At 37.9% G+C, this 24,078-nt stretch overlaps 1 protein-coding gene and 1 pseudogene across 3 annotated transcripts in view; one reads left to right on the top strand and one right to left on the bottom strand.

Moving 5' to 3' along the window:
* Positions 1 to 2,611: 2,611 nt before the first annotated feature.
* Positions 2,612 to 24,078, bottom strand: part of BMPR1A (bone morphogenetic protein receptor type 1A) — a 153,133-nt gene continuing 131,666 nt past the window's right edge. For all 3 annotated transcript variants that reach the window (XM_058299405.2, XM_058299407.2, XM_058299406.1), the window contains 6 exons: positions 17,356 to 17,500; positions 12,826 to 13,018; positions 11,459 to 11,756; positions 8,441 to 8,616; positions 7,475 to 7,605; positions 2,612 to 7,399 (listed from right to left, as the gene is read on the bottom strand). In XM_058299405.2, coding sequence (XP_058155388.1) covers positions 7,274 to 7,399; positions 7,475 to 7,605; positions 8,441 to 8,616; positions 11,459 to 11,756; positions 12,826 to 13,018; positions 17,356 to 17,500 — 1,069 coding nt within the window. In that variant the 3' untranslated portion in view covers positions 2,612 to 7,273. The remainder of the gene's footprint in view (positions 7,400 to 7,474; positions 7,606 to 8,440; positions 8,617 to 11,458; positions 11,757 to 12,825; positions 13,019 to 17,355; positions 17,501 to 24,078) is intronic.
* On the top strand, positions 19,011 to 20,008 carry LOC139439197 (microtubule-associated protein RP/EB family member 1 pseudogene; annotated as a pseudogene).

Here is a 24,078-nt window from a genome sequence, read left to right as displayed (position 1 = left end):
ACTGGCACTACTTCAGGTTCCCTGCATAAAACAGGTTAAGAGAAAGGAGACGGATGTCAGGGGCACGTGGAATCTCCTTGGACTTTATGATCTGAGCATCTACAGAGGACATTCAGAGCAAAGGCGATCAGAGAAAGACGAGGAAAACGTAGAAATTCGGAGTAGTCGGTAGGCCGGGCCGCATCAGCGGGCGCTTAGGGACTAACCGTTCAGCCCTTGGCCCTGCCTCTGTCCACCGTTTCTGGCATGAACCTTGGCCTGGAACTAAGGCCCCCCCTCACGCCTCCCAGCTTCAGGGCGACTTGGCCATTTCTGCCTAAGCTTGGCCCTGTGCTCGCAAGGTTTACCTCGCCCTGACGAGAGTGCTCCTGCGATCAGGCGGCCTCTGCCCACCCTGGCTGGCAGCCTTCAGCGGACGTGTCCACCCAGTCAGGGCTGGCCTGCGCCAAGGACTGAAGCAAGGCTTTTTAGAAATATGCATCTAATCAGTAACGGATATGGTGCCGGAAACGGTCAGTGCACAAGGAATATATTTCTCCAAGTGGATGAAGACTTAATGACTGAATTAGATCCCCTTAAAGTTACCTACTTGAACTACCAGGATTAGATGATTCTACAAGAACATTGTCCTTGTTTCTTAGTGTCTATTAACACTGCTAGGAAGTATTAATGACCAGTGAGAGTAACAGATTATACTTGTAAAGGAAAAATGAATCGATTTGGCCAGTTTTTATTACAAGCAAGCAAGCATTTGTTAGGTCCTAGAAATCCCCAGTTCTCCTTTACCAGAGCTGCTTAGACTGCACACCATTATGTACAAGAACTGTCTTACACTGGACCAGAATGGGAGCCCTGTAAGGAATCTGTAACAGGCTATTCCCCAAAATGCATTTTTTTTAAGGAGACCTCAACTAGTGCCCAATCTTTTATGAAGATTTAACATGTTCAGCTGCCTAAACAAAGACATCAGAAGGCACACTGCCTGGAAACCACTGTTCATACCAGTTTGCACACAAGTGAAAGTGGCCCTGATGGGTAAGAGACTACATTCAGAAGGGAAAATGATACTGTTGAAGGGCAGAAAGAGCAATCCCAAGGTGCCAAAATTTCCCTGAAAGTAAAGCCTTCTCTTTTAAAAAATGCATTTGCTGCAGCAGGAAAACATTAAGATGAGATACATTCATTACATATTATCCTAAGTAAAAAGATGCCAGTGCCAGGACAAAAATCAAGCACCAACATATACTAGCAAAAACAGGAAAAACTTGAAATTATCTGACAAGGTGGGATGAATACTGCTACTAGGGGAAAAATGAAATAAAAACCTTTTCGGGCAGCAATATGGCAGTATTTATCAAAAGTGCCATATATATTATTAGTCTTTTTAAAGTTATGTTTTTTTTTTTTTTTAGTCCTTTAGTTCCATTTCTAAGAATGTAGTCTAAAGAAAACACACAAAGATTTATGTACACGGATGTTGTAGCAGTTTAATATTTATATGATTTCCAAAAATAGATACTGGATTATGTTTATAAACTGGTCTGTTCCCTCTGGGCATATTAGATTGTACTGGATTCAGAGGTGTTATTTTTACTTGATTAAATAACGATTAAGCCACATCAGTAGAACGGGGAGTCTCTGCCTCCTTGGTGAGTGGGAACCCAGAGAAACTGCACAGCAGAGAAGGGAGGCTGGACTTTTAATGCTGGGGTCCGGGGGAGAGACGAGCCCTTAGTCTGATAGTCTACAGTGGGCCTCATGGGGCAAGCAGAGCAGCTCAGCCTGGAGAGAACTGAGCCCCAGGAGAGAGAAGGGACAGAGCCCAGCCTACATTCGATATTGGAAGAAGCTGGTTCCATGGAGTCAAGAGAGGAAGAGGAAGCCTGAGCCCTGGCAGACGTCGGCAGCCATCGTGCTCCAACACGCGCCAGGACTTTGGTGAGGGAAGTAACTTATGCTTTACGTCCTGGTAACTGTAAGCAACTACCCCAAATAATAGCCTTTATAAAAGCCAATAGATTTCTGATACTTTGCATCAGCTACCCTTTGGCTGACTAATACAGATGTTTAATACATTGTATTTTCCAAGCAATGGAAATAACCTAAATATTCAACAGGGAATTGTAGAAATAAATGATTCTATTTATATGGTGGAATATTATGTAATCAATTTTTTGGGAAAAAAATGCATGCAGAAAAAAAGATCAAAAAGAAACCTTCAAAAGTAAGCAGTGGTTAATGTCTGAGTGACAGAACGGAGTGCTTCTTTAGTCTTTCCTATGTTTTCCAAAATTTCTGCAATGAATACATATTTTTATAATCAACACATTTTTTTAAGGAAAATAAATCTCCATTATAATAGGTTTAAAACTTGTCTGTACAAGAGTGTCTGGTGACTTACCTACCCTGAACTTCTCAGGAACACATGCATGTACACTAATTTATTTGTTATAAAACCTCACCAGACATGAGACTTCTGATACACAACACACGACCAGTGTACTATCCCAAAACACATAACTAAAGTATACTGAGATTACTTAAAAATGATACATTGGACATAATCTGTATGTCAAACAAAGCAATTAATAATAAATTCAATATAGCACCCTTTTCTTTTAAACCAGAAGCTTTATAAAATATATTTAGTGTGTTACATATCAAAGATGAATCTATACTTTTGGGGTTTTACAATTACATAATAAAACGGCTTGTTTTTACTCTTCTTTCAATATCTATATACAGTTTTCCTAATTAAGCTATAATGATATTTCCATTTTATACACTATACACTGCATTTTAATTTTTAAATCGACAAGGACAAAGGTCACCAAGAAGGCTTAAGTGATTCCGTTTAAAGCCTAGTATAGAGCACAAGCAAAAATAACGGTAATATATTTAGTCCTTTGCAAAAGCAAGGTTCACCACACTTTTTGTGGGGGGCTCCCCATTATACCGATCTAAATTTAATTGGTTTTATGAACATATTGCCTCTGTGCTGAGTTTTCACTGAGGCTCTCATAAAAGCACTGAGGAAAGCAGATATGATCACTACACACTGCTAATTAACATCTGAGAAGTGTAAAAGATAACCATGACCACTTTTAAACACTACAAGGACTACAACCCCTTAAAAAATCTATTGATACTCCTACAGTTAAAATTATTTTGGACATCTGAAAAAAGGTTATTGAATACCTATTAGAATGAATAAATTAAAAATCTGGCACATCCTAAGATTAATTTAAAAAAATATATAGGTCACTTTCTAAGTTTAGAAACACTTTTGGACAGTGGAAAGGCAACATAAAATGTTGATTAAAATCTCTTGTGAAAGTATTCCTAGAAGTTAGATTCAAATTTTCAACCTAAGACTTTGATAAGGAAACAGAGTAAAAGCCAAGAACAAACTGAAGACAATCAGAGTGCCTTTAATTCTAGAGATACTTACCAGTATAAGGAGAATTTTATTAAGGATTAACTTTTGCCATTTATATTCATCCAGTTTTGCTTCTTGTTTATGTTTTAAGTATTTAAAAGGAAGACCAACAGAAGATACATATTTTTAAAATGCTAATCTGTAAATATGTCCAACTAACGGCTTTTGGGCTTTCAAAATATTCACTAAGGTACTACATAAGCATATCCTCCCCCTTACTGGCCTGCCATATTCTTTAAATATTTTACCTACTGCATGAATTTAAGATTATTATTAATATCAGTTTGTGGCAGTTTGAGATTAATTTAAAAAAAAAGGATTATGTTTGTAAACTGGTCTGTTCCCCTGGGCACGATAACCCTTTGAATTAGATTCAGCTGAGATGTCTTTGATTAAATTAAGAATAGGGCTTTGATTCGACCATGCCAGTAGGGTGTAACTCAGGTTCAGTTTCCGCCCCCTTGGTGGGCTGATATAAATGGGCACTGACGACAGAAGATACACAGGAAGGGAGAGCGCGAGCCACCCTGTGCGGGAAAGCTGCCCTGTGCAGGACTGCCAGCCAACGCGGAGAGCTGGTGCAGCAAGATGACGCAACAAAAAAAGAGGCAGAGAGACCATAAGAGATGCAGCAGACCAGGGAGCTGAGGTGGCACAAGAGATTGACCTTCCACTCTGGAAGGTCAGGATCAGTTCCCCAGCTGCCTAATGAGAATACAAGCAGACACAGAAGAACACACAGCAAATGGACAGAGAGAGCAGACAATGGGGGAACAGGGAGAAATAATGTCTCCAAGAAGAATTTAAAAAATAAACAAATCTTTTAAAAAGAAAAAAAAAAAGACATAAGCTGAGAACTGAATTGTTGGGCACAAAGAAACCGGAAACTAATTCTAGAAATTCCTAGCCTCTGGAAATCAAGCCCCCAGGTGATAGTACCCCATTTGAGGAATTAACTAAACTTGGAACTTATAAATCAGGATTGAAAATGCAATTATCCAGGAAAGACTTGTGGAAAATCTTACTGTCCGATGGGTTCGATTCCTGCTTACTGCACTTACTGCATGCTAAACCAACAAGTTTTTTGAGAGATCTGTATGAACAAAACCACTGTAAGCCTGGACTAAAAGGAACATGGAAGGAAAGATGAATAGGAAAATGAATTTAAGAGGAAAATCATGGAAGCTGAGGTCTGTAATTAAGACATCTCCTTGGGCTGAGGAACCCCACCCATGTGTACACAGAGGGTAGAGGTTGCCTTGGCATTTGAAGAGGGTGGATGTTCTACCCCACTGTTCAGGGAGAATTTTTTGCCACCCCAGGCTACAGAGAGGGTGGAGCACATTCCCCAAAAGCTGGGGAGAGTTAGAGCAACGCCCGAGTGCTCTGAGAGGCCTGTTCCCCATAGATTAGGGAAGGCCAGGTCACCCCCTCACTGCTCTGATTGGACCTATATGCCAGAGAAAAGGGAGAACATTGCCGCCACCTCACTGTAACAAGGGGGCTGGGATTCTACCCCAGAGGCTAGGTAAAGTGTGGCTATCACCCCAATGTTACTGGAGGGTCTAAATAACCTTTATAAAAGCCAACAGATTACTGGTACTTTGTATCAACATCCCTTAAGCTATTTTAAATATTACTAGACCAATTAAAAAACTTTTTATAGTAGTCTTGTACTTATACTGTAATCTTTTACTTTCTCATGCCATTTTCACATTTCTAAGAGAAAAGCCTGCCTGTCCTTATACATATCTTCTCCTTTACTAAAATAAATGGTTTGTAAGACTTACAGCTTATCAAGTCAAAAATAAATTAAGGTCAACTGAGACTTAGTAAATAAGAGCTTACAGTATTCTTAAATCACACAGGAATGCAGATTACAGTAACTGTATTTCTCAGTAGAGAGATGGGTTAAAACATTCTGCAAGAGCAAATTACTGGATTTTATCAATATGCAAATTATATTCTCCTGATGAATTACTTCAAGCTTTAGTTATGTTAAATGAAACTTGTCAAACTTAGTCAAAACTATTAAATCTTTCCAAGTCACAAATGTGTGAAATTTGATATACAGACAAATACAGATAAATGCACTGATTTCCTTCCCTTTAATGTAAAGCTTTTTAATTATGTTGGGATATAATCACATTTTACTTTATTTTATATCCAAGAAAATTGTCAATCTCAATGCACCCACAAATTGTTTGTTCAGAATAGGGCACTAATACTTAAAAGGCACTATGGAAGTGTAAAAGCTTTAAGTAAATCAGAAATATTCCTTGGGATAACAAGGCATCTATAAACTATGTCGCAGTTTATTGAATAACATCTATACAGTATAGATACAGATACTGAATAGATAACTGAATTTTTCCCCCCAACTCTTCATTTTCTTTTACAAGTTTTGGAAAAGAAATAAAACCAAAAATCTCAAGTGATTTAGATGTCTTAACACATATTTGACAGTTACTGATAAATTTATATAAAGCTCTGAAATATAAATTTCAAATTAGAGGTTATTTTCATAAAGGGAAAATTGAGATGATATCTTAATGAAAGTTTTTGCCTTGAGTATATTTTAACAAAACAAAATTCTGGACTCGATATACTACTCTGAATGCATTAATTCTGAAAATTCATATATCATTCTACTTTATAACATTTTCTTCTGATGATCTTATAGCTATTTTCCCTTTAAGGATGGGCTATGAGGTGCACATGAGCTGGTTTCTATAGTATGAATGTATATACATATATAAAATATGGTTGTAAAGGAACAGGAGTTTTGCAAATAAAGCACATTACACACAAAATATAAATAACTTCCCTTTTAAAAGTTACTGAGGATAAAGAATACAGAACATGGTTATTATAGGCACTTACATTGCTATCAAATGCAGTATTTCACTCCAATAAGAAGTGCTTTCTTTAGAAAGTTCATGGCATTAGAAGTTCCAACTTTGGACAGGATGCTTTTCATGAGATAAAAATAATAATTACCCCCTTCCCACCCCGTCCCTAAAAAAGATGGTGGAGGGAGGAAAACAAAGTCCAAATTTATGGACATTTTAAACTTCTTTTGGCCTTTATATCAACTTTTACATTAAAAAATAAAGTTGGTGGGGAAGCTGATCTCACCTGCAAGGTAAGATTGCTTTTATGTGATTGGCAAATCTTAGTCAGATATTGCATTTTTAAAGCACAAAACCACCAGCCACCAGTATCTTCCTGTGCATTCATAAATTATTTTCTTCTAAATTCAAATGGCAGCAGAGGAATCCTGGTGTGCACATGTGCATGTGCCCCCAAACACACACCATTATCAAGGCATGACAAACTACCATAAACTAAGCAGTATCCCCCAAACAGATCATACTCAATAAGCTGTTTTACAAAGGTAGAACACAGACAGATTACATTTTCTCAGGTAGGAGGCAAAGTTTATATTTCTCCATCTCTGCTGAATTCATTTATCTTCTTAAGGCTTTCACAGAAAGCACCACTTTATGAACAGGTAATTCAGTACCCAGAGTTTGACTGGAGACTTATTAATCAGAATTGAAGTCTTGATGCAGTTCATAAAAACCCAATTAAAAAAAAAAGGCATCAAAAACCACATTTAAAATAAAGCTGTCCATGTATAAAGAAGTAAGTGTTCACAAGTTCCCAACTTGTATTCTACAGAGTATTGAAAGATTTAGTATTAGCAGCCTGTGAAGGTGTGGTGAGGAAAGAGTCTGAGAACCAAATTAACATCCTTAATCCACTTTAATTCCACCTGTTCCTTGGGCGAAACAGTTCTTGCAGTCTAGAATTTCTCCTTGTGATTTACTGTCAAATCTTTACATCTTGGGATTCAACCATCTTAGCAAGTGTCTTCTTGATTCTCAACGCTGTAAGTCTTGAGGCTGGATTGTGGGCCCAACACTCTGACATTAGCTTCAAAACTGCTCGGAGACACTGAAAAGTAAAGAGAATTTAGTGAGCAAGGAAAGACTGACCAATCAATGCCTCAGGAGACTGAGTTCCACTCACTTCATCACTGTTCCATCGGTTAGACACAATTGGCCGCAAACGTTTGACGCACACAACCTCACGCATATCTTCGTATGAAGGATCGTTGGGTACCATGTTGTAATATGGCAATTGGTACTCTTCCACTATCCCTGGAGGGAGTGAGAAAATATAATGGGCACAAAAATGGTGGCAGGACAAAATAAACCAATCTATTCAATATTTCTAAGTGAACTATAGAACTAAAACTGATTCCCATTACAGCTGTGAGATATTCTATCCACAAACGGCCTATCTCCAATAACTTTTTAAAAAGCAAAGCATATTGCTTACCCTCTTTAAATTTTTAATCTGATTATCTTCTTACATGACTCCTTCTACTAATGAATCTATTTTTATTTTCTTGTTTTGAAGAAAGACAACATGATGGGCAGAAACGAGCTAACAAAGCAGGCCTGAGAGTGCTATCTTTAGAAGGGCCTGTTTACAAGGTTGGCCCTTGCCTGGTAAACAGTTCCCTAATTTGACATAAAACTTTTCCAAAATGATGAGTGGCTCACTGGTGCCTATACTATGCAAATGATATGCTCAACACCTGCTTTCCTTCTGGAATCTGGAATTTAGGCTCTTGCGAGGTCGAGGTGCCTACATGACCCACCTTGGATGCCGAGTCTCTCAGGAGTTTTCCCGGACGAGAGCAGGAAAGTGCTGTCATAACTCACTACTGGGTAGGACTCTTGGAAGCTTCCCCTTGTTTCCTCTGTCCTTTTCCCTTTGCTGATTTTACTTTATCTCTTTTCACTATAATAAGCCTTAGATTGAATGCAACTATATGCTGAGTCCTGTGACTCTTTCCGGAGAATCACTGAGCCTGGGAGCGGTCTGGGGGAGCCCTGACTCATACGACCTTTACATTATGCAACTAGAGCTATGTTACAATGATGGGTATATAAACATAATCAGAAACACACTACCCCAAAGTCCTACCTCCTGTGATACAACGACGAGCCATTTCCCAAATGATCAGGCCAAAGCTATAGATGTCCGCCATTATGTAGGGCTGGAAATGGTTTTTGTTCAGGCTCTCGTCGAGCACTTCTGGAGCCATGTAGCGTTTGGTGCCAACCCTTGCATTCAGGGGCACATCAACTTCATTTGTGTCACTGAAATAGAAGACAACATCCATGCGGGAGGTAGAGAATGAAAAGTTCACCCTGTACTGTCACATTTTGTAAAAGTTAGTCTCTGTGTGTGCATATATATCCATAATCCCTAATCAGAAATTCTTGGGGCCAAATGTATTAAATTAGAATAATTCTGATTTTAGAAAAGGAAATATACACTACATTATAGAACACTCCTGACAGAGCCTGGAGCATTTTTCTAATCAAACATATTACCATGTCTGCAGTAAAACACTAAGTATGAATATTCATACCAAGCTGAATAAATAATGACAATAAATATTATTACCTCACACCAGTTCAGGTCAGGTTTTGCCACCAAACAAGTTTGGTGCCTCTCTAAGAAAGAGGACAATACTGAAATATAAGAAATAGGGGCCACTGAGTATGTCCCAGAAAAAGTGAATATGGAGATAAATGGAGAGGAATCATTTAGTGTTACTATTCTCAGTACTTTTTGGATTCTAAGTTTGCAGACAGGAATTGAGAATCAATAATTTTAAAAATTCCACTAAAGAGGTACTCAAAATTCATACCAAAATCAGTCCAGTCACACTTTAATTTCCCATTTTAAAGTTTTAGGACTAGTTGCTTGTTTACTCAGCAGTATCATAGAAAGAATACTAGATGAGAAATAAAAAATAATCACTCTTATTTTGTGTATGCTTAAAATTCTTTATAATAAAAAAACCTAATAAATGCAAGAAGAGCATTCAGTTCAACTCCACAGGTAACTGGCTGATACTGGGGTTAACCAGGAAGACCTACCACCATGCTGCCCACACGGCAGCAGAAAAGGCAGCCAGACCGGCAACGGCTGACTGGTCAACGCTGTGAGTGCTGCTACCAGTTGCGAATAACGGGCAGTACTGACTCTGTTTCTGAGTCACCTAGGCAGAGAAAGGACTGAAGCCATGTCACAGTGCCACCTAAAGAGATACTGGAGATATCATTTATGAGTTCTGCAGGAACGCCTATGTTTAGCTGCTAAGTGAAGGAGAATGAGCCTGTAAACTGGGAAGAGGCACCTGGGAACTACAAGGAAAACAAGACGCTAAGAAAAGTAATTATTTTAAGCAGGAGAAAAAATAAACACAGTTAAATGCTGCCGAGGACAAACAAGAGAAGAACTGAAAATAGTCTTTACATTTATCAACACGAAAGCAGGTCACTGGTGATCTTAGTACGAGCTGCTTCAGGAGAAAGCTAGTTGAAGCAGACTAGAGTGGGCTGAGGGGCAAACAGTAGTTAAAGCAACACAGAAGATCACCACCTACTTACTCCACATGAAAAAAAATGACCAGCAGGAAAATAAGGAAGAAAAGTGAAAGAGAAATCTAAGAACGAGGACAACACTCAAAATAAGAAACCACTGTAGTCCCAAAAAGAGTAAATGAGAAAATAAAGTAAAAGAGGATCACTTACTTTTTAAAATTATTTAAGACTTATTTACTAATTTCTTCCCTTAACTCCCCCCTCTTTGCCTGTGCTGCCTGCTCTGCTCGTCTTCTTTTCAGGAGGCACTGGGAACCAAACCTGGGACCTCCCATGTGGGGGCGAGGCGCCCAGCCACTTGAGCTCCCTGCTTCTTGTGTCTCTCATCGTGTTTCCTCGCTGTGTTTCTTTGTTGCATCATCTTGCTGTCTTCTTGTTTTTTTAGGAGGCACTGGGAACCAAACCCAGGACTCGAACCTGGGACAACCCCCCCCCCCCCCATTTGTTAGGCAGGCACCCAACTTCTTGAGCCACCTCCACTTCCCGAGGATTATTTTATATAGCATGTGACAAGTTCAGCCTTTGTGACATAGGATTACATTTTTTTCTTTGTGGATCTAATCATACTACTTGGTTCTATTGTAACATTTACATACTCATATTGACAATTAGTACTATATGATTTTTATTGATTTGTCAATATTTGGACTAAATTTTAGAGTTGCAAGGTATAATGACTGTCTCGTTGCATAGGCCCTTAGTTTTGGCAGATTCTGGAAACTGTTTTGAAGTGATGTTAATAATGTACTACATTTTTTTATATAGCATCTGATGAACATCTGAACCAACAGCTACTACACTGATGAAAAAACAACAGGTTTAAAACATAGTAACAACCAGGTGCAAGAGTCAAATGTCTCATTTTTATTTTACAGACAGGTACTTTTTATTTTATGGACTGAAATAAATGCTGAAATGTGAAATGGCTGCTGCATTTCAGAGTTCAACATTTTAAAAATTTTATAATTCTAATTTTAAAAAATACTGACAATATCAAGTAGTGGTAGAAAAACAGCATATTTATATCCTGTTGGTGGGTGTGTAAATTGATACAAGCTTTCTGAAGGGGTGCTTTGTAATATACCATAATTTAAAATGTACATATCCTTTGTCTAAGTAACTCCTCTAGGAATACATCATGAAGAAATACTTGTATAAGTGCTCAAAGATATTAGATATATAGATATAATACAACAATGTTCATTAAAGCATTTAAAAATAATAGACGTAATCGGAGGCAACCAAATGCCCATCAATTGGGTTAACAGGATAAATCATAGCTCATCAATATCATGGAAAACTTTGCACCTGTTATAAAGAACGAAGGATCTTTAGACACACAGAAAGATGTCTAAGCCAAGAAGAAGCAGTGAGAATTATGCACAGTAGGATACAATCTTTGTAAAAAACAAAAAACCAACTAAATATCTATAACTACACAAGCACTGGTACAAATTTTTAGAATGCCACTATCTTGAATACAAATAAGCATATATCTTTCAGAAATTAAAATAATTTCGTAACAGTGGGGCAAAGAATCACTTACCTATTGAATTTAACAGCAAGGCCCAGGTCAGCGATACAACAACTTCCATTTTTCTTGATAAGGATGTTTTTGCTTTTTAGGTCCCGATGAGCAATTGCCGGCTTTCCCTGGGTGCCATAAATTTCTGTGTGAAGATGGCACAGACCACAGGCAGCTGAATAAGCCAATTTGAGCAGGGCTCTAGTGTCCAGTGTAGCACATTTCAGGAAGTCATAGAGAGATCCATTTTCGTGGTAATCAGTAATCAAATAGAGCTGGGTCCAGGAACCTGTGCCTTTAATGTCTGCTGCTATAAAACCTGTCCAATGAATGCATTCAATAGATCAGTTATTATCAGAGGTGGCTAAGAAGAATAATGAAAGCTCCTTAAGGAGACTGAGGATAACCTTGGTAATCACATACAGAAAATAAAAATCTAATCTGCCTGACAAAATTGTGAAGTGTTAACAAAAAAACTGTGTTTTTAGCATTTACACACAGAACTCTATACTTGTGCATAAAAATAATCACAAAAATGATAATATGGCTGATAAAAGAGTAAGATCACATAATTGCCTAATAACCTGGGAAATGTTACCCAATCTACATGATTCTCTAAGCATGTGAAATGATAAAAAATTGGAAAAGGCTCACAACTTCAAACTGAAAAGTGGATACCTAAGAATAATAAAGTTAAAAAAATAATAATAAAGTTAAAAGTGTCCAATTAAGAGTTAGCTCTTAACTAAGCGAACTCCTATTTGCCCATCAGTGCCTCATCATTTCTGCCTTTTCAGTCCGGCTCACTGACTAGCAGGTCAACAATACTGTTCCTTCCATTCAGAAGAAGGTCACTGAGTGCCTATGATATGTTTGGCATTGTGCTACCCTTTCTCCAAATTAAAGGTCAGGAAAATAATAGCTGAAAAGAAAAGTCAAGGAAGTTAGATAAATTATGCACTTACTGATCAGATCATACCTAAATTATATGCTACTGTGTAAAAGTGGGAGAAAAATACTAAGCAAAGAACAAACAATGAAACTGCATCTGATGGAGGTGGGGTATATAGCTTACAAAAGGTAAAATGCACATATAGTTAAAATTACACTAGAAAATTGCTTCAATTATTTATAAAGTATTTGGTTTTAATATATCAGTACGCCCATGAAACTAGCAATTCTTTCAATGTTGAAACTCACTACTGTTTCTTTTGGTAAATAAAGTGGTTTGGCATTCAGGACTGTTATATTTTAATCAGTGCACTGAGTTTCCTTTAGCAAAATGTACAAAGTTAAATTCATTTTCAAAGCCCAAATGGCAGCCTTCCACCTGTACCCCACTAACTTTGTCAGGATACCTAACTGACTAAAATCAAAAGTATACTCACCAAGGATATTCTCGTGACGCATAAGCACAGTCTGATAGATTTCGGTTTCTCGAAACCAGCTAGCTTCTTCAGTGGTAAAAAACACTTTGACGGCCACTTTTTCACCACGCCATTTACCCATCCACACTTCTCCATACCGGCCTTTACCAACCTGCCGAACCATCTGGATCTGCTTGGCAATAGTTCGCTGAACCTTCATAGAAAAAAGTTAAAAGGTTTTGAGTTCTCAATGAAAAGAATAAATTAAGACTGAGAAACAGGTCTGAGAACCCAACTCCTTAAAAAGCATGGTATATACAACATATTAACTCTGGTGTTCCTAATTTATAATGCATTTCAAAAGAGGAAAAAACAATGTACAATATATTATGAAATAAAAAACTAACAGATTGTTTACAAAAATGGTCATAGTGATGCCACTCCTTGTAGATACACTTACAGCAGTTTGACATTGTTTATGAATTCCAAAGCTAGACACTGGATTGCTTGTAAACCGGTTTGTTCCTCTGGGCGTATTAGATTATATTGGATTCAAAGGTTTCACTTTTATTTGATTAAATAATGACTGAGGCTTTGATTGGGCCAGTAGAACGCTGAGTCTCTGCCCTCTTGGTGGGTGGGGACCCACAGAGAAAGTGCACCACAGAGAAGGAGTTTTGAGTTTTGAACTGGAGCCCAGGAAGTGAACACAGGAGAAGAACACAGAGGAATAGGGACAGCTCCACAGACATGGCAGAGGCCAGAGCTGTTCACCTGACAGTTTACAGGTGACCTTGTGGAGAGAAGCCTGAGCCCAGAGAGAATCGAGCCCCAGGGAGAGAGACAAAGCCTACAGAGCCTGGTGGCCTACAGCTAATATTGGAAGAAGCTGGGACCACGGATCTCCAAGAGGAAGGCCGAACCCTTGCAGATGTCTTACTCCAACACGTGGCAACAGCCTTTGGTGAGGGAAGTAACATGCTTTATGGCCTGCTAACTGTAAACTTCTAACCCAAATAAATGCTCTTTATTCAGCCAACAGATTTCTGGTATTTTGCATCAGCACCCCTTTGGCTGACTAATGCATACACCCTTGAGAAGTTTCCTCTCACATTGACTCTCTGCTTGGCTACGTGATTTTCATCAGCCACTGAAACAGTAGCAAATGTGATGCAAGCAAAGCTTTGTTTCCTAGAGCTTGCCCTCTTATCCTTCACATGCCGTGTGGCCAGTGCTCATCCACCAGGTCACCTGCCAGCCATGTGCATGGACTAGGCCATCTAGCTCCAGATGAGCATGCCCAGAAGAACTGCCCAGCAGACCACGTTATCATGAGAAATAACAAATACTTGTTGCTTCAAGTCACAAAATTTTGGGATGGTTTGTTACGAAGCAAGATCTAAATGATAGTTAAAAGATGTTCAACTCAGCCTAAATGACCCTACATGATCTGGCCCCTTCAGCCTCATTCCTAATAATCACCCACCCTCATTCCCCTATATCTGCCTTACTGCAACTCTTAGAATTCACTCAAGCTCATCGGTTTCCATGTGCAGTTTTCTTAGAATAATAATTATACTTTTATAATTATACTTAACACAATTACACTTTTATAATTATTTATATACAATTTGAATTCAGTCTCCTTACACACTTTAGGAATTAGGACAATATCTAATGTACAACAAGTTGCTTTAATAAATATTTGATGAATGAATGAAAGATGTACATTAATTACTACTGTTCATTTTCAGCAGCACTAGTAGCCATTCTAAATTAAAAGAACACTATGTTCTAGGTTGGAAATACAACTCCACTTGGCTAGATTTTGTGCATACCTAAACTGACTGACTTCAGGGATAATTTCTTACAGAATCATTTATAACTTCTTTTAAAAGACAGGATTATTAAGGTATAATTAAATACAAGAAATTACCCTTTTTGAGTAGAATTAAACGAGTTCTGACAAATTTATATAGCCACAAAACCAACAAAATCACAGTTAAGACAATGAATTTTTCCATTACCCACAAAGGGAATTCCCTCCTACCTCTTTGCAGTTAGTCAACCCCTCCTAACCCACTTCTAGCCCATGGCATCACAGATCTGTTTTCCATCCTACAGTTTTGCCTTTTCTAGAATATCACATAAATGGAAACATACAATATGTAGTCTTTATGTCTGGGTTCTTTCGCTTAGCACAAAACGCTTTGGAAATTCATCCATATTGTTGGACAGGACAAATGAGTAGTTTGTTCCTTTTTATTGCCGAGTAGTTTTCACTGTATGTATGTACAAATTTATCCATTTACCAGTTGTTGGACTTTTAAGTTGTTTTCAATTTATCCCTTTTATGAATAAAGCTGCTATGAAATTCATGTTCAGGTCTTTGTGTGGACATGTTTTCATTCCTCTCATATAAATACATCACTTGTATGGAAAGTATTTCTTAACTTTTAAAATAAACTGTCAAATTTTCCACAAAGTGGCTGTACTAAGTTGCATTTCCATCAGTAATGAATATTGCCTTTTCAGTACTATATCCTTTTCAGTACTTGATACTGTCAATCTTAGCCATACTAGTGCATGTGCAATAAATGGACTCTCATGTTTAATTTGCAAGTCCGTGACGACTAATGAATCCGGGCATCGTTGTAAGTGCTTATTTGCCATTCATATGTCTTTTTCGTGGAAATGTCTATTAAAATATTTTGTCCATTTAAAAAAATTGAGTTGTCTTATTTTTGAGTTACTCTAGATAAAAATAACTATATGTATTAAGTTGCAAATATTTTATCCAAATCTGATTTGTATTTTCATCTTTTTTAATAGGGTCTTCTTTTTTTTTTTTTTAAAGATTTATTTATTTATTTATTTCTCTCCCCTTCCCCCCACCCCGGTTGTCTGTTCTCTGTGTCTATTTGCTGCGTCTTCTTTGTCCGCTTCTGTTGTTGTCAGTGGCACAGGAATCTGTGTTTCTTTTTGTTGCGTGACCTTGTTGTGTCAGCTCTCTATGTGTGCGGCGCCATTCCTGGGCAGGCTCCACTTTCTTTCAGGCTGGGTGGCTCTCCTTAAGGGGTGCACTCCTTGCGCGTGGGGCTCCCCTACATGGGCGACACCCCTGTGTGGCAGGCACTCCTTGTGCGCATCAGCACTGTGCAGGGCCAGCTCCACACGGGTCAAGGAGGCCCGGGGCTTGAACCACGGACCTCCCATGTGGTAGACGGACGCCCTAACCACTGGGCCAAGTCTGCCTCCTTAATAGGGTCTTGTGATTGCAGTTTGACCAAGCGCAATTTATCTTTTGTTTTTTTTTTTCTCAAATGATCCATACTTTTTGTGTCTTAAGAAATTCTTCACTGAACCCAAGATCATAATGATTTTCTCCAACATTTTCTTCTACAGGTTTGATAGTTCCACACTGTGTTGATTACTATAAACTTCATAATAAGTCCAGAAATCAGACAGTGAGTCCTCTAACTTTGTTCTTTATCAGAAGAGTTTTGGTTCTTCTAGGACCTTTGTATTTCCACATAAATGTCAAAATCAACTGAACATTTTCTACCAGAGTTATACTTTGGTTTGGAATGAATTTAACCATATATCGATAAAGGGATAACTCTGAGTCCTCTGATTCATAAATAGGATATATATTGCCATTAATTTAGGTCTTTAATTTCTTTCAGCAATGTTTTATAGTTTTCGGCGTGCAGATATTGCATACATTTTGTTAAACTTGTTCCGAAGAATTTAATGTTTTTGATGCTATTTTAAATATTCTTTTAAATTTCACTTTCCAATTGACTGATAATGTATTTAAATTGAATGATTTTTGTACACCGGCCTTGTATTCTATAAGCTGATAAACTCATTTTTTGGTTGTAGGAGCTTTTTCGTACTTTCTTGGGATTTTCTAACACAGGCTATCATGTTGTTTGCATAGACAGCTTCACTTTAAAATTAGAGGTCAATGTATTTACTTTGACCAAATGCAATTAAGGAAACAATTAAAAACCTATCTGGATATCTAGTGTTTACTATAAGAGTCCTCTCAACCCCCACATCGGAATACTTCCCATATTAATTACTTCATTAGAATTACTTATAACCCCCTTTAAAATTATTTTGATTAAACTGTGTTTTGGTAAGATAGTATCTTCTTGAGCAAAGTGTGCTCTCTATGAACTTCTCTTTGGCTTCAGAAACTCAGTTATACTTCTATTAAAAAAACAGTTTAACCTTATAGATGCAAGGAATTTTATATCTGATTCCTCTTCAAGCTGGCTGTTAAAATGCTTAGAGCGAAATTTGTGATGGCTCTCCAGGTTAGGCAGGACATCATAACCACATTTGTTTTATTATCCTCACGGCAGCTCTTCCTTATAGTTACCTGTTCTGTTTATTTCCCATCATTTTTCTTATTTTTAACTAATTTTGTCTAGTGTTATTACATGCCTCTTTCTAAATAAGAAGAAAAATGTAAAAATGTGTCTAGTATTAGTTCCTAATCTCCATTAACAGCATTGATGTTTGGATGAAATTTCATCTTACCAATAAAGGTAGTCCAGATCCACTACCAGAACTTTGTGACTGGTCAATAAGGTCTTTTAACGATTCTCCAACTGGAATAAATGCTTCATCCTGTTCCAAATCACGATTATAACGTCGTCTACTTGAGATGCTCTTACAATAATGCCTTTTAAAAAGAGCAGAAAACAACCTATATTAAAATTCTAAAGCTATAAAATTCCAAGATAAGAAAAAGCTTTGAGATTGTCTATGCCACCATCCTTCAGATAGAATCATAACCAAAATCAGCCTTACAATGGGATAATATATCATGTTATAAAATACATCTAGAAATGTAGTTTACGGAGTAGAGCTGTTCTGTGCGCTATACTGAAATGGAAAGATGCTGATAGTGTATTGGCAAGGGGAAAAAGCACCTTTAAAAAAGCACATAAAGTGTAATCTTATCTATAAAATAAATGTATGTAAGCCTTCAAAGACCTGAAAGGACGTAGCGCAAGCTGCAGCAGCTTGTGGGTGTAGGAATATTTACATATTTTCTTCTATTACTTGAATTTATACATATGTATTTTTATATCAAAACAAAACAAAAACAAACCGCAACAAAGCTCTTAGCGCTAATAAAAGAATATAGCAAAGTGGTGGGGTGCAATATCAACACCACAAAACACTGCAAGAGAGATCAAAGACGATCTGAATAAATGGAAGGACGTTCTGTGTTCACGGACTGGGAGACTTCCTGCCCAAAGTGATGTATGGATCCAACGCAATCCCAACTCCAATAACCTTCTTTAGAGAAATGGAAATAAACACCAATCATCATATTTATATGGAAAGGTAAGGGGTCCTGAATAGCCAAAGCCATCTTGAAAAAGAAAATGAAGTTGGAGGACTCATATTTCCTGATCTTAAAACTCACGGAGAGTTCAGAAATCAACTCTCACATTTATGACCAACTGATTTTTGACAAGGGTACAAATACTACTCATTTGGGAAATAAGAGTCTCTTCAACAAACAGTGCTGGGAACCCTGGATCTCCAATTGCCAAAAAAAGGAGGACCTCAACCTCACACCATATATAAAACCGAACTCAAAATGGATCTAAATATAAGAGCCAGAACTATCAGACTCCTAGAAGAAAATGTAAGGAACCATCTTTAGGACTTTATGATAGGCAATGGTTTCATAGACTTTATACCCAAAGTACAAGAACCAAATTTAAAAATAGATAAATAAGACCTCATCAAAATAAAAAACTTTTTTGCCTTAAAAAATTTATCATGAAAGTAAAATGATAACAATCAATCAAACAAAATATTTGAAAGCCACATATCCTGATAAGGGTTTAATATCCAGAATATAAAAAGAAATCCTTCAAATTAACAACGAAAAGGCAAACAACAATTAAAAAATGGGGAACAGACTTGAATAGACATCTCTCCAAAGATATACAAAATGGCCAGAAAGCACGTGAAAGGATGCTCAAGAGGAATGGGTGTAGCTCAGTGGTTGAGCTTTGCATATAGGAGGTCCTGGGTTCAATCCCTAGTACCTCCTAAAATAACAAAAAACAAAACAAATCAAAACAAAAGCATGCTCAACATCACTAGCATCATTAGCCATCAGGGAAATGCAACTCAAATCCACAATGAGATACCATTTCACACCCATTAGAATGGCTGCTATTAAATATGCAGAAAATGGGGTCGGGCGTTTGAACGGGACAAAGACGGAACTGGAGCGGGGCACAGGCAGTGGACGTGGTCCCACCAAGAGCCGGTAAGGAACATTTACTGATTATCCAGTGTGTGGAAGGCACCGTGCCAAGTGCCGTGGGAAACATAAAGGCACAGATCTAGAAGACGGAAGTGAACGTATACTTGACATCAGTGACCAGCGATAACCTAAGTCGGCATGACGTGCTGGCATGGATCAACGAGCCTCTGCTGTTGAATTTGAGAGATTGAACAGTTGTGCTCAGGGGCTGCCTATTGTCAGTTTATGGACATGCTGTTTCCTGGCTCCATCGCCTTGAAGAAAGTGAAATTCCAAGCTAAGTTAGAACATGACTACATCCAGAACTTCAAAATATTACAAGCAGGTTTTAAGAGAATGTATTGACAAAATAATTCCTGTGGACAAATTAATAAAAGGAAAGTTTCAGGACAATTTTGAATTTGTTCAGTGGTTCAAGAAGTTTTTTGATGCAAACTATGATGGAAAAGACTATGATCCTGTAGCTGCTAGACAAGGTCAGGAAATGGCAGTGGCTCCCTCCCTTGCTGCTCCAGCTCTGAATAGACCAAAGAAACCTCTCAGCTCTAGCAGTGCAGCTCCACGGAGGCCCATTTCAACACAGAGAACTACTGCAACTCCTAAGGCTGGCCCAGGTGTGGTGAGAAAGAATCCTGATATAGGAAATGGGGACGATGAAGCAGCTAAACTGATGCAGCAGGTCAATGTATTACAACTAAACGTTGAAGATTTGGAGAAGGAGAGAGATTCTACTTTGGAAAACTATGGAATATTGAATTGATTTGCCAGGAGAATGAGGGGGGAAACGACCCTGTATTGCAGAGGACTGTGGACATCCTCTATGCTACAGACGAAGGCTTTGTGATACCTGATGAAGGGGGCCCCCAGGAAGAACAAGAAGAGTATTAACAACCTGGACTGGCAAAGCACATACAGTTAAGTCATGTGCTTAACTGTAAAATACTCCCTTTTGTTCTTAGAGGACTCACTGGTTTCTTTTCATAAGCACAAAGTACCTCCTAAAAAGTACAGTTTGCAGAAGTTTCACTCCTTTTCCATTAGGATGAGTTAGGAGCTTTTACCTTGTAGCAGAGCAGTATTAACATCTAGTTGGTTCACCTAGGGAACAAAGAGGTTGACCACGGGGCTCTGGAAACACTGATTGCTGGAGAAGGTGTTTTTATGTAATATGTTGAAATGGAGACCTCAGTAGAGAAAGAGCAAGACTGAACTGAATTTTAAGCTAATGTGAAATCTTGGCAAAGAACATTTTAATAAATGAATGCCTTAAGAGTATTTTAAAAAAATGCAGAAAATGCAGAGCAGGTGTAGCTCAGTGGTTGACAGCTTGCCTCACATATACAAGGTGCTGGGTTCGATCCCTGGTACTTCCTTAAAAAAAGAAGTGCAGAAACAAGAATTGGAGAGGATGTGGAGAAATAAGAACATTCATTCACTGCTGGTGGCAATGTAAAATGATGCAGCTGCTGTGGAAGACAGTTTGGCGGTTTATCAGAGAGCAGAGTATAGAATTACTCTATGACCCAGCAATTTCACTATTAGGTATATACTCAAAAGAAGTGAAAGCAGGGACATGAACAGCTATGCGCACACTGACACGCACAGTGGCATTATTCATAATTGCCAAATGGTGGAAGCAACCCAAGTGTCCCTCAACTGACGAACAGATAACAAAATGTAGTATATACATTCAACAGAATATTATTCAGCTGTAAAAAGGAATGAAGTTCTGATACATGCGACAAAATGTATGAAATTTGAGGACATTAAGCTGAGAGAAAAAAACCAGACACAAAAAGACAAATATTATATGATCTTACTGATATCAACTAATTATAATAAGAAAATTCAGAGTAAGGATCTAGAATATAGGTTTATCAGGGGATGGACTGGGGTAGAAAATTGGGAGTTGATGCTTAACTTGTACAGAATTTCTATTTAGGTTAATTGTAAAAGGTTTGGAAATGGATGGTGGTGATGGTAGTACAATATTCTGAATGTAGCACTGAAATATATATCTGAATGCTGTTAAAAGGGGTATTTTTAGGTTTTATATATAGTAATAGAATGAAAATTGGAAAAAAAAAAATCCATGGTACTGTGCTACACAGTGAGCCCTACACTCAGTCATGGACTATAGTTTATAGTACAATTTTTAAAATGTGCTTTCATCAATTATAACAAATATTCCATATATAATGCAATGTGTTAATAGGACAGTATATGGGAATCCTTTATTTTATCCACGATTGTTCTGTAAACCCACTTCTCTAATTAAAAAACAAACAAACATTAAAACAAAACAAAAAATGCGTTTCCTATCTGAAGAAAAACAGAAAAGGAGTTTATGAAAAAGAAATCAAGTTCTCAGTAATTCATGATATTTTTGAAGACCACTGATTTTAAAATGTCAAATTATGAAATATGTCACCATACATGAACTAAATTGGTATCCATGTAGACACCATGTATATTTAATAATAATTATAAAGATTATACTATATCTTTACTTCAGATATATTTTAAATGAATAAATATTATAGAAATATTTGATTCTCCAACCACTTACCTCCTCAGAGACAACCACTATTCTGAAGTTTATATATCCTTTCTACTTATACTTTACTTAAACATGCATATATTCATAATCACCTAGTTTTTCTGTATAAAAATTTACATAAATAGTATCTATTGTATTAATATATGGCAATTTGCTTTAAAAAAAAAAAGGCTTGGTTTTACACAGTTATCCGTGTTAATACTTGTAAAAAACCAAGAGCTCGTTTTTATGGATACTGAGTGTGCCAGGCAATGTTCACGTGCTGACTCAGCTCATCTCTGTAACGCCCCTACGAGGTGCAGGACATTAGTACCACTTTAGAAATGAGGAAACCATGGCCACGAGGGTCCTATCTGCCCTCGGCCACACAGCTAGCCGACTGGTGAAACCGGGAGCCAAACCCGGAGGCCTGGACCTGGGATCCATGGTCTTGGGCATCACCATCTCCCAGGGAAATTACTTAAATGGCATCTAGTGTTCTTGCTGCGAATTTGTGTTACTTACCAAATGATAACCAAGTTTTTAGTGACTTCCAAATGTGCGTGAATATGAACAACGTTGCCACAAACATTTACGCTTGTGGAGACGTGTGAGAATTTCTTCCCCTTCATTTTTATAGTATCACCAAAGTGTTTTCCAGAGTGGAATGATTTATACTCCCCCCAAAAGCCTAATATCAGAATGTCCAGTTCCCCACATTCCAACCAAAATCTTGACCTGTCTTTTTACTTTTGTCAACCTAATAGGTATGAAACATTTCTTTGTTTCAATTTGCCTCCCTGATTACAAGTAATGTTGAACATATCTTTCAAATGCTTATCAGTCGTTCAGTTTATCTTCTGTGAACTGCCTGTTCATGTTCTTTGCACATTATTCAACATGGGTATTATATTCTTTTTTCTTATTATTTGTAGGAATTCTTTATATACTCTGGATACTAAATTTTTATGGTGATATGACAAAACTATCTTCTCTCAGTTGGTGATTGCGAAGTCACTGTTTATGGTATCTTTTATGTCAGTTTTCAACTTTAATGTAGCCAAATTTATCACCCTTTAACTCTGACATGTGCTTTTGGGTCTTTAAGAAATCCTTCCGGGAAGCGGATTTGGCACTGATAAAGTATCCGCCTATCATATGGGAGATCCAGGGTTCAAACCCAGGGCCTCCTGACCCATGTGGTGAGCTGGCCCATGCACAGTGCTGATGCGCGCAAGGAGTGCTGTGCCATGCAGGGATGTCCCCCGCCTAGGGGAGCCCCACGCACAAGGAGTGCGCCCACAGGGAGAGCCGCCCTGCGCAAAAAAAGCACAGCCTGCCCAGGAGCGTCACTGCACACACTGAGAGCTGACGCAGCAAGATGATGCAAAAAAAAAAAGGCACAGATTCCCAATGCCGCTGACAAGAATGCAAGTGGACACAGAACACACAGCAAATGGACAGAGAGAGCAGACAACGGTGGGGGGGGGTGAGAGAAGGGAGATAAATTAAAAAATAAATTTTTTTTTAAATTAAAAAAAAAAAAAAAAAAAAAAAAGAAATCCTTCCCAACCCTAATGTCATAAATATATTCTTAAGGTTCTAAATTTTGGATTGTCTCACTTTAATCCATTTAGGATTTATAAGCTAGGATCTGGCTTGATTTGCTTTTCATATATACTTAACCATTTAATAATTATAATTTTAAATTTTTGTATGGGAACTTGACTCAAATGGTTTCAAATTCAAAAGGTGTAAAATGGCATACATTTAAAAACTCTTCTTCCCACCCCTATCCCCAAATCATCAACTTTGCTTCCCTAGAAGGAATCTGCAAACTGGGTAATCTGCTGGAGACCAGCTACTCATATTCAAACAGAAACATGCCCGTGTTCACCTCCAGAAGTAGTACTGCTCTGCCTCTTGCCTCTCCACTTCATAACACATCTGGGGAGTCATTCCACAGCAGTACACATAAAGAACTTCCCTTTCTTTAGTAGCGAAATAATATGGCAGTGTATGGCTGCACCATGATAAAGTAAACTGTCCCCCTAACAATTACCTTTAGACTGATTTTGAGGGCCATGCTACCATGAATGTAAATCAGATCTCAGAACAATCAATTTGCATATACATCTAGACTAGAGGAAAACAGTCCTCAGAAAAAATGTGAAACAAAGTACTATTGAGGTTCATAAAAGAGACTGACTTTGCTAATTTTAAAGACATACCACTCTTTAACTTTATTCCTATCAGTTCATGTCTTGCTATGGATAGCAACTTGTGACTTGTAAAAGCTGAGCTAAATGGGAATGAAAAACTCAAATTAGGGAAGGGGATGTGGCTCAACTGATAAGGCCTCCACTTACCATATGGAGGACCCGGGTTTGATCCCTGGGGCCTCCTGGTGAACAGGAAGAAGAGAAAG

Source organism: Dasypus novemcinctus, chromosome 6 (genome assembly GCF_030445035.2).
Source record: "Dasypus novemcinctus isolate mDasNov1 chromosome 6, mDasNov1.1.hap2, whole genome shotgun sequence".
Lineage (NCBI taxonomy): Eukaryota > Metazoa > Chordata > Mammalia > Cingulata > Dasypodidae > Dasypus > Dasypus novemcinctus.
This window is presented reverse-complemented; position numbering and strand designations above follow the sequence as displayed.